This window comes from Cryptomeria japonica, chromosome 11 (assembly GCF_030272615.1).
Source record: "Cryptomeria japonica chromosome 11, Sugi_1.0, whole genome shotgun sequence".
In the NCBI taxonomy this organism is placed as follows: domain Eukaryota; kingdom Viridiplantae; phylum Streptophyta; class Pinopsida; order Cupressales; family Cupressaceae; genus Cryptomeria; species Cryptomeria japonica.
The window spans coordinates 103,471,681-103,483,492 of record NC_081415.1 but is presented as its reverse complement, the minus strand read 5'-3'; the positions used below and the strand labels follow the sequence as shown (position 1 = coordinate 103,483,492).

The window sequence follows — 11,812 nt, the reverse complement described above, 5'->3', positions numbered from 1 at the left end:
AAGTATTGCATATTGATGATGACCAAATAATTATCCTTAAATGTATTTTTTCCTTGTTTTAAAGTACATTCTATATTTACGTTTAGAGGCATTCTACAATCACACATAAGAGTTGAATGTAGTATATACACAAAATTCAATTTTTTTATGAGGACTGATACACCTTTTTTTAGAAACATATATGTAAAAGAAGTAGAAAAAGATATGTAAAAGATACCAAAAGATATCACTTTTAAGATATGTATTTGATTTCCAAAGTTTTAAAACAATTCTAAAATAATATATCATTATTTTACATAAAATTTTATAAAAATAAAAATGATAGGTATACTTTTTTATTTTAATATAAGAAGATTGATTCTCCTCTTTTTTTTTTTTCAAATCAGATCAACATGTATGCTTCGACTCTGTTTTTTAAGATGGAACTATTATCTGAGAATTTTAAAAATGATATGCATTGACATCAAGACCATGTCATTGTTTATCAAGTTAAAGGCTAAAGTAGGCAATGCAACATAACCTGGGCGCTACAAAGATTAGATTATGCTGGAAAAGATTATGGAGTCTGGCATTACACTTGCGAATTTCATTTGACTCGAAGTTTCTAAATCTGTTCAAACATAATAATTTTGTAAGCATCACCTGCAATCCTAGCATTTCAGTGAGACTACATTTCTTTGAAGCATCCTGTCAAACAGTTCACGTGCCTCGTCTATGCTTCCACATTTTGCAGATATGTCTAATAGACCATATCCAAATGTAATATCAAAATAATCCCTCTTCCATTATGTTTTGATGGACACCCATACCCTGCTCTAAAGCTCCCATTTGGCACAGGGCAGGAGTATGCCTGCCAGAAACCTGTTTGTTGCAACTTGCATAGGCAGGAAACAGTTTTAAAAATTTAACCTGTGCAACGAGATAGAACAACATTTGATTAAAAACACAAAATCTGAAAATCAGAAGAGATTTTTACGTGATTTATACTGATTCGGTCTTCTTAATCCACCTTCTCAATGTTGTAAAAATGCAAAACAACTGCTGAAAAATAATTGTGTTATGCAAATCTGTGTTTTTACAATTGTACCGTCTTGTATGGAAAATAGCTGTTGCTGGTTGAGAAGGGCCTATACCAGCCACCTAAGTGGTCAAGGTTTAAAGTGTGCCTGTTAAGCCCATCCCATGGCAAAATGTACGTTTTTTCGATTTAAATAAAAACTCAAACTAAATTTTGTATTTTTGGGTTAGCGAAAAATATTTTTTTGTAATTCTATTGTCATTTTTTGGACCTTCACAATCCTGCATTCAGCCTAATGTTATATTGGGTTTGAAATTGAAGTTGGTATATATTGATTCACATTCCCCCCTCTCAGTATATCTATTCTTAACAATTCCATAAACTTGTGTAGGTTATTTGTTGTCTTACACAAGATGAAGACCATATAGAAGTTATTGATATCTAAAGACAAAATCTATCCTTTTGTGTTTAGTGGATTGTCAAAGCTATAGATGGTTTCAAAGTCTAGAAGGTCCTTTACAAACATTTTATTGAGGAAGACAAGAAGTTTTGGAAAGGCATTGGTTTACAAACCCTTCAAATCACTTCTACTCCAATTAAAATTGAAGGTTTATGTTTTGCTAAAATCATTTGGAAAGCATTTGAGTGTGTGAAGCCCTTTCTCAATTAAGTAGGCCATGGTTTTGCGACTAATTCATCTTTCAATGACCATACTCTCAAATGGTCTCGCATCATTAATTCTTCTAGCTTGCCTCTATCTAAGACTCTAAGGATCAAATATTTGTAGCTTTTATACAAAAGCATTTGTATCATGAGAGATCTGATCTCTTCTAGAAATTGAAACCCTTGGCTAATTCCCAACATAGTTTTAAACTTATTAACTTTGATTTGTCATCTATTTAGAAAGAAGTTAGGAACTCATCCCTAATGTCATGTTGATTAAGCTAGGACTCTAGCTGCCACATGCTTAATAGAAAGACTAACAATGGAGTCATGATATCGCCTCAAGAATAATACTTTTGGTTTGTTGTATAGAGCTCTCAATCCATTTTCATCAACTCTTACTAAGTTCATCTTACATTGAGTTCTTGATTCTTCCCTCCATGATATAGGCTTCAAAAATAATACTTTTGATTTGTTGTATAAATACTTAATCCATTTTCATCGACACTTACTATACTCATCTTACACTGAATTCTTGATTTCTCAAATTTTAAGCCTAAATTTACCTTATTTGTATGATGTTTGTATAATCAAGAATTACCTTTACACTGAAAAAGCTTATTAACCCACATGTCCCACTTATAACAACATATTTAAGACTTTTAAGCACATTATTTGGACTTGTCCTATTCCTGATCTACCTAGTGATTTATCATTTCTTTGTACCCTTCCATCGCAAGTTTCCCTCTGAGCAGTTGTTATTTTGGGGGGGCCAAGTTTCACTTTCCTTGGTCTCGGTCCCAGTTACATTTGCCTTATAAATTTATAGAAATGCCTCCAATAATGATTTCTAAATCATCTTGTCTCATAACGATCGACACCTCTTTCTTGGCATATATAGATCCTAATTAACAAGTATTCAACACACCCCTCCAAGCATAAGGATGGATGGATATAATTAAATGAAAGTTCTACCATATTCTAATTGTTCTCCTATATTGAATATATATGATTTCTCTTTGTCTATATTATTATGAACTGGCTGTTATGCACTTCTTTTGTGGACCTTTGATATTTTCTAGAGCCTTTTTAACTTATATCATTGATTCTTGTGAACATTCGTATGGTTCAAATTTTAAGATAGAAACCTTATATAGGATTACAAAGGTGGTTTTGTGACAAATATTATACAATCTGTAAAAATATTTGTAAGTTTACATTGAAATGCTAAAAGTGAGTAATTCTAACAAGATCTAAGTGTACAGCCTTGCACACTGGTCTACTGGGGGGAGAAAAGTATGGCTCCCTTTGAGGTGATACTTATAATATTTTGTAGCCTTTTAACTGGACCTACTCTTTCCCAGGACAAACATTGGCTTTAGAATCTTCAATCATAAGAAGCTCTACAGTAACATTTAATTACAAAATAATATAAATATAGCACTTTATGGTGCTGTTTCATGTCTTAAAGAACAAATATTTTTGGGTCCAACTCCAAGGTGACCAAAATTGTGAATCATGGAATGCCTTCTGGATAGCAGAAACTTAGTGCCATTTTATTATGAACCAAGCTTTGAACCTGGGTCTGGTTGATGCCCATGGAAGATGCCTACCAAGAGTTCTACAGTCCATTTTATCAAACTTAGTGTGTGTTTTTCAGTAAATTTCAAAAGTGGTTTTTAAATAAATACTTCAATTCATCTTTACATTCAGCTATTATGGAATTGATGGGCTTTATGTAATTGAATGCCAGTTTTAAATTAAATTATGTATGTTTTTCAGTCTATGTTCCTGATCACTCTCAGTGATCCACTACCATATTTTCACATTGACATGTATATGATAAAATGTAAGCTTTTCAATTGAACTGTCTATTGAATTCATGAAGCTTCCACAGCCCATAATGATTTTGAACTGTCTATGTTTTTCTGTTGATATTTTTTATCACACTTATTAATTCACTGCAATATTTTCTATATCTTCAACTGTATAACCACTACAAGCTGACTGCTGGTAAAGAATATTGAATACATTGAACCCAAATTCATATTATGTTATAGAAGTGCCCCTTCATTACAGAAACTAACCTCGTGTGTAATGAGGAAATTATTGTTTTTTATTTGTATAATCTAGAGGAATATTCAATGTATTAAGCCCAAACTCTTAAGAATAAATATTTTTGTGTCCAACTCCAAGGTGATCAAAGTTGTGAATCATAGAATGCCTTCTGGATAGCAGAATATTAGTGCCATTTTATTGTGAAGCAAGCTTTGCACCTGGGTCTGGCTGATGCGCATGGAAGATGTCTTCCAAGAGTTCTACAGTCCATTTCACCAAACTAAGTGTTCTTTTTTGAAAGTAAAATTTAAAAGTGTATTACTTGATATTCATCTTCACTTTCAACAATAGTGGAAAATTGATGAGCTTTATATAATAGAATTCAAACTTTTGGATTAAATTGTGTATACTCAATGATCCACTACAATGTCTTCACGTTGACGTTTATATAATAGAATGCAAGCTTTTAAATTAACCTATCTATGGTTTTCAGTTGATGTTTCTGATAACAGACAATATCTTCAATATCTTCAACTGTATAGCCACTACAAGCTGACTACTGGCAAAGAATATTGAAAAGATTGAATCCAAATTATTTATTATGTTATGGAAACCCTTCATTACAGAAAGCATCCTCTTGTGTGCAATGAGACAATTATTGTTTATTATTGTATAATCTAGAGGAATATTCAATGTAATAAGCCCAAACTCTTAAAAATTATTACATGATTAAGCTCTTAAGCAAACTAAAAGAGTGTTCAACAAATTATCACGGGGAACTAATTAAAACCCATCAGAAGAGACAACATTTTGAATGATTGAAACAGTTAGATTCATACTCCTTCCAGTGCATATACAGTTGTCAAAAATAAAAAGGCTTAGAAGTGAGAATATGAGAGAAATTACAATGTCATATGGAGAGAGAGTTTAGTGCAGCATCAACTGTTGCTACTATTTGCTTCTCAGCGTGTGATGCAGTTGCCTTGACTGAAACAAGTTGATTCAAGGTTAGGTGCTAAAGCCTATACAATGTCAAAAATATGGCCTAGTAACACAATGCACATAGTGAATATCTCAGGGAAGGTGCAATGTAACATGGGAAGATAAGAATCTACGCAGCATCAATTCACTATTGGCATTCTTTGCTTCTCTCCATGTGACACAATTGCCTTAGTTTTGTGGGTACATACCAAATCTTAAGCTTTTCATTTCTATTAAAAACACCCTCTATGTCCCAATTGTTTTCCCTGGCTATGGCTACTAGAGGATAGTAACAGGCTTGGCGCCAGGCCCCAACATTTTCTCCCCTCTCCTTGTATATTCTTCTGAGGTGATTGGATTGCTCATTGTCTAGACAATGTAGAGCATAGCAATGGACATAATGTCGCATTTTAGGTTTGTTAATGTAGACTGCACCAGTGTACTTTGCATGGCGAAATACCTGATTTGTTACCTGCAATCACCACAACCAAGCAACCATGTTTCTTTATTTACCCATGCATATGATAAATTGATGTGGATGGGATTATTCCATTGAATTTTTCCTATTATCACCCATGACTTTTCTTTTTAGGTCTCACAAGAAAGGCAAGTATCCAGCGTTTCATTTGAGGACAACAACTTACATTATTTTTAGTTTATGTCTTTGTAGTAGTTTGATTTAGATCAAGTGGAAAGTACCTCTCATCATAATGTTATATTTAGAAAGTTCTAGATCATAGTCTCAGGTCTTCAACACAAAATGAAAGAAAAAAATATAGGTCCAGTGCTACTGAGGACAAGTTTTGGGAATAGACCATTACCTTAGTTGGACATTTCTCACCCCTTTCCTTGGAAATTCTTTGGACTTCTAATAAAAATTTACCACACTGCTCATAGAGATCAAACAGATAATCCAGGCCATTTTTCTTTCCCCTGGCTAGTTCTCCTGGTTCAGTAACAATGAAAGGATGTTCCCTGGGCCTATCCTCTCCATCCTCTCCAGTTTCTTTAATCCTTCTTCTTTTCTGTTTACTAGAATCTAATTTCCTCTCATCACTTTCACTGCTGTGCTCAGGCATCCCCATCAGACCTGAACCACATAAATTACCATTATTATGATAAGGGATGATAAGGCCACCTTTGCAGGTTTTGATATTCAATGGAGCATGATCTGCACTTGCGCTTTCTGGCAAAATGAGCTGATCACTTGCCCTCACATCCTTAGAGGTGCCTGCAAAAATAATCCAAAAATAAAAACATGTCCAGAAGCAAAATAGGGTTATCCTGGCATCAATGCATGTAGCACATCAAGTTGTATGTGATAAAATGTAGTAAAACATGTGAGCCGATGAGTAGAGTCAATATGTGGATTTCAGACCACAAAAATATCTAGAATGAAAAAATCTCAAAGCTCAATGCTATATTATCATCATATCTTGCCATATGTTTGTCCAATCTTCTGTGCTAGAATGTAATAATCTAGTGGGTTTCAGGCAATAAGTCCAACTAGAATTTAGGGAGTAAACTTAAATCAAACATAATCTTCTGCTTGTATTTGCATTTCCAAAATGTTAAGAAAAGTGGCACCTGTACTGCAATATATTAACCCAAACATTTACAGAATATTTAACCTATGAATCAAGAAGAGAACTAGAAAATTGTTCACCTATAACATGGGAGAGCATGAAAAACAGCTAGCCAAAAGTGCACAGCTCAAAATATGTTGATAATTTGCTAACTAGTAGAATAAGAATCATCAATAATGCTACCCATTTGAATCTAACGAAACCATTACTCAAGTCCATGTCTAAAAACAGTACTACTAAATTCTGCTAAGGTTTATGGTAAAAAATAGTTTCTTATGATTCAGGTGGGTGAAAGATAATCCTCAGCACTCTCTTTCATTATAATGAAGGATCAATTTCTTTCATTCCGATGATGGACCATGAAGTGTGATTTGAAATATTGATGTAAAAATCTCATACACAAACAAATCCAGAAATAATAACAAATGAATAGATAATCCTCAACCAAGCAATTCCTTCAAAAATTGATACCTGTTGAACAATATATGTTACAAAACTTTCAGAGTGACATCAAATTCAACCAACCATATCATAAGAATAAATTATAAAACTAAAAACTAATGTTGGAGAGAGTGTGAAAAACACAATATTATTTGTGTTCAGAAAGACTACAACTAAAATCCATTCTGCAATCATTGCAAAGATTGCGGAACAGGATAGTTTCTTGTCAAGAGACACACAACATGATATACTATGATATTATCTGTTTCTTCAAGAAGCAAAATTTAGATACAAAACAGTGATGTAAACAGCTGTGTATACAGAAGATTTTATTCATGAATATCTTCCTCACATTCAACAATATTCTTACAACGTCAAATACTTCAATAACACTTCCTTCTTTCTTGTAGAGACGCAAATTTTAGACTGTAAACATTGCTGTAATCATCTCTCCCTGCACATTCCTTCATGGCACAAAAAAAATCCCTTAGAACCATTTGCCTGCACTCACAATATGATTAACTATTCCACCTTGTTTTCTTTTAAAAAACTGTTAAATTCACATATGAATTTACTTCTACACACGGTGAGGAAGAATAGTTACACATAAAGATCAATACTCTTTAACTATTTCAATATGTATGTAAAAGTTCTCACATTCACCACATATATAAGATTATATAATACAATATTGTTCTCTTTTGATGATACCCATGCAATGTTCAGAGACAAAATATTGGTCTAATCAAACCTGTACATGCAAATCATTTCATCCCAGATGAAGATAATACATACATCTGCACAGCAAAGTACTCCAGAGATCCCATCTACATATGTATGCATAGAATTAATTCCTCTATTAAAAACAAGTTGTCCAATCAACTCTCTATTTTTAGTTAGGGAAAACGGTTCTCTGTTTTGAAGATACCAATACATTGCTTGCAGTTTCATAACATTTGTCTAATCAAACTGTACACACAAATCATTTCACCCCTTCAATTTTTCAATCAAAGAAAAATACAGTTGCAAACAAACACACCAAAGTACTCAGGATATCACATCTCTGTATGTACGATACTAATCAATCTTTCTTTCTAAATAACAACATTTCATGCCTTCAGTTAGTAACAGACTCTATGATATTCTCATTTTTCTTTTCATCTTTCCAGTTTCAAGATTCTAAAAACCTGTCTAATCAACAGCCTACATTTAATCATCAGTCTAAAATTGTAAATAAGGGCAAGCTCCTCCATTTCAAAGACACATTTTTTACTAACTCAACTTCTCACATAACCATCATTGTAGATAAGGCTAATCTCCCATTTTCTTAGAAAAATGTCTGTACTATACAAAATTACCTTCAGATGCCATGGCAACTGCAAATGTATTCTGATCATCCTGAATCCTCTTTCTCTCAGCCTCAGACAGGAGTTCCAACTTCTGCATCTCCAAGCTATCCTGCAATCTCTTCTTCTCAGCTCTAATGGCAGATTTTATCCCATACCTCTCACCCAAAAGAAGATCCATCCTATAGATCTCCACAAGGGTCTTGATCAAATCATCAACTTCTTCCTCTGTCATGTTGACAAGAGTATTAGCAGTAAAACCCATTTCAGTCATCTTGGCCATTGTCATGTACCTGACTCCATACTCTCTGAACAACTCTTCAAGGGACTTCAATTCCTTTCTTGTATTTATTGGAAGAACAAACTCAAAAGAAGTAGTAGGCCTGTTTAATACATGTTCCTTGTTGAATATAGGTGGTTGTGGTGGCGGTGGTGGTGGTGGTGGTGGTGCAGGAGGTCTCTGTTCCCACCTGAAAAACCCAGCAGGGAAATTCTCACCATCCATTAAAACAATTTATTAGTATGTTGTAGGGGTAGAGACAATTCTGCTATTTTGGATTAAGACATAAAATAGTCCATGGAGCAAATGCATGCAGAGATATACTTATTATTCTAACTTTCTAGTTGATGTGTGTGTGTTTAGATTCTAGACTATAGCAGGCAGGCAGGGAGACATGACTAGGATTATGACTAGGTAGAAAAGAAGAGGTTTTGTACTAAGGCAAAAAGAAGTGTAGACAGAGTAGGCAGGATCTGTATAGGAAGTGTACCTTACAATCACTTTTGTGCACCCCCAGAAGACCCTCTAATATCCAGTGCATCTCTATGTGATTTTGAGATGGGGAATAGGGAACAGCATGACCACTCATGTATTTAAAGGTGTTTTCTTGTCTAAGATTGTGTTTAGTGGTTTTACTGGCTTAGACCAACTTCTGCTAATAAAGAATACATAAATATGAGAGGTGGCTCAGGTAAGAAACAGTATAAAGGCAAAAGCTACTGACTCTTTCTGCACTGTCAAAAATCTTGAAAAAATCATTTTTTTTAATGAAATTTCCAATGCATTTTAAGCAAACCATGGTATCCTCTTTACCAGTCGGGTCTTCATAGATTTTACACGTCCCAAGAGGAGATTACAGAACCACCGCAGCCAGTCACTCTTGGGTGTGGGATAGAGATGTTTCATCTGGGATAGAAGAATAAATACATTATTAAATGTTATTTGATAGTTTATGTTTTTTATATATATTACCATATAATTCAGTTTGATATTATGTTTTAAATATAATTTTCTATGGAGGAGTTTATATAATAGTTACATTGTGAGATTAAGAATGTTTATGGATATGATTGGGGTAACAGCTTTTTAAACATCAATATTTTAGATTAGATTGAGACTTTCATTTTTAAAAGGAAAAACAGATTATAGAGTATAATGGAAAAAATTTATTGCACAATTATATTGAAAAGTATGTTTAATATAAATTATTAAAATATTATTTTTATTAATATTATTTTACTTTTCACTTTTTATTCTAACAAAATTGATCTAATTATACATGCTTGTACAATCTTTTTGGTACCCCTTACAAGGTCTAGTCTCCCCACACATGGTACAAGGTCTAAAATATTATTTTTATTAATATTATTTTACTTTTCACTTTTTATTCTAACAAAATTGATCTAATTATACATGCTTGTACAATCTTTTTGGTACGGCTCACAAGGTCTAGTCTCCCCACACATGGTACAAGGTTTAGTCTCCCCCAACATGGTACAAGGTCTAGTCTCTCCCAACTCACATGGTACCTTAGGAAGTCAATGAATGATTAAAAAATGATATGTTTAAAGTTCTAAACTTTTCTAGATGGGAGATGTAGTAATTTTGTTTTGAGAGGTATATATGGTGAAATGTATTGGTGTGAGCATATGAATAGAAATTATTAAAAAGTAATATTTTTTAAAATTAAAATTCTCAAATAAGTAAAAGTGCAATATTTTTTAAAAATTATTTATTTAAAAACTATTCTTATCTAATTTTGAATTATTATTTTTTTAATTATTTTATTTATTATATACAATTTTTATTGTATTTATATTGTTTACAACTTTTAATTTTAATTAAATTTATGTTTAGTTTAATGGTACTTTCTTGAGTCCATAAAAAGTTATAGATGATGTAAAACTAATAGTGTTGATGAGGAGATATCTTTGTTTTATGTCATGTCTCTCAAGTTTTTTGCTTTCATCACTATAATCTTTGTTAATAGGGCAGTAAGCTTCTGCCATTTAGACTTTAAATTTTTGTTTTAAAAGGGTTTTCTCAGACTTACATATGTTTTTAAGGACTCCTTATGCCTTCTATAGAATGCCTGGTAGCATTCCTTCTTTTCTACTAGAAGGAATTTTGATGCTTCTTTTTTGGATTCTGCTAAAAAACTATTTCAAAAAAATTAAAAATTAAAATAACATTAAAAAATAAAACAATTCTTTAAAAATTACTACAATTTAATGATAAATTATTCTTACATTTATAAATTATTTTTTTATTATAAATTAATAAATAAATTAAAATTTTGATTTTATAGAGTGTAATTGAAGTTTTATAAAGATTTCAAATTTGATTATTTTAATATTTTTTATTTTTGTCATATAAAATAATTTTTAAATTTAATTTTTTTTATATTTATTAAGTTTAAAATATTTTTTGAGCAAAAAAATTATTTAGAATTATAAATATAGTTGGCATAAGTTTTTCAACAAATCATGTAGATTAGATAAGAATATTTTTAAATTCAATTGTTCTTGTTTTTCAATCAATGTTTTGGTCACTCAAAACAGTGATCCATCAATAAAAAGAGGAGAGTGGTCCCAAATTCTATTGAAAAACAAAAATAATTGAATCTAAAATCAATCTAATCTAAACTATAAATATAATAATAATTTGATTTGTTAATTATTAATTTAGCAATTCTAAAATCTATTGCAATTTTAAAATTAAAATATGAATAAATAATATAATATAAATTGTTGTAATCTAAAACTGTTTAAGATAACTTATTCATATTCTTTAATATGTGCTATTAAATTAATTATTTAATAATTTTAATAAAGGAATAAATTCTTTAATTTTTCATTATATTAAACTTCAAATTTAAAAAAAAAATCAAAAGTATTAATTTCTCAAAATTTTGAAAAAATATTGTAATATTTAGTTTATAATATTATATTTATTATAATTTAATAATATTTTGAAAATAAAAATATTTAAAAAATACTTATTTAAAAAAAAAAATATGATAAACATAATATTTTAAAATTTAAAACAATATTAATAATCAATTTTATATATTTGAATAAATTGTTTTAGATTTCAATCAAGAGGAGAGAAAAAGATCTTATTATATGACTTATTGGTAACATAACACATAATTTTTTTATAAAACAAATTATTTTTCCACAATCCATGATAGTTGTTGTTCTTGCTTTTAGTTTTGATTGTGCAAAAAATCACACATAATCAAAAGCGTGGCATATGTCTTAAATTTTGTTTAAAACTGCTTTATATCTGCTAAACTTACTTAGAATGATTATAGTTTTTGATAGAGGTAAAGGGCTGTAACTCTGCTCCTTATTGTTCCTATGGATCAGCCCCCTTGTTTTTTGACTGTTTTTAATATCAAAAACATAAATTTTTTACTTTTCTTTCTCTTTGATTT

General features: G+C 31.1%; 1 protein-coding gene across 2 annotated transcripts; it reads right to left on the bottom strand.

Annotated features, from left to right (window-relative positions):
• Positions 1–4,554: 4,554 nt before the first annotated feature.
• Positions 4,555–9,203, bottom strand: LOC131041325 (floricaula/leafy-like protein FL1). Of its 2 annotated transcripts, XM_057974369.2 has the most exons (4): positions 8,864–9,200; positions 8,106–8,563; positions 5,542–5,951; positions 4,555–5,192 (listed from the first exon to the last, which is right to left on the bottom strand). In XM_057974369.2, exons 2-4 carry the CDS (start codon positions 8,380–8,382, stop codon positions 4,869–4,871), a joined length of 1,011 nt encoding a protein of 336 aa, XP_057830352.1. In that variant the 5' UTR covers positions 8,383–8,563; positions 8,864–9,200; the 3' UTR covers positions 4,555–4,868. The 2 variants fall into 2 exon arrangements, with proteins under 2 accessions (XP_057830352.1, XP_057830351.1); XM_057974368.2 differs by having other exon boundaries at positions 8,106–9,203.
• Positions 9,204–11,812: the final 2,609 nt, after the last annotated feature.

Bases quoted from the DNA above. Each gene is read 5' to 3' on its own strand.
- LOC131041325 (XM_057974368.2), bottom strand. From the start codon at position 8,598: ATGGATGGTGAGAATTTCCCTGCTGGGTTTTTCAGGTGGGAACAGAGA. The intron at 5,952-8,105 runs GTAATTTTGTAT...TTATTTTTGCAG, and splicing joins AGTTGCCATGGCATCTGAAG to GCACCTCTAAGGATGTGAGG. The intron at 5,193-5,541 runs GTAATGGTCTAT...TGGTGATTGCAG, and splicing joins GTGAGAAATGTCCAACTAAG to GTAACAAATCAGGTATTTCG.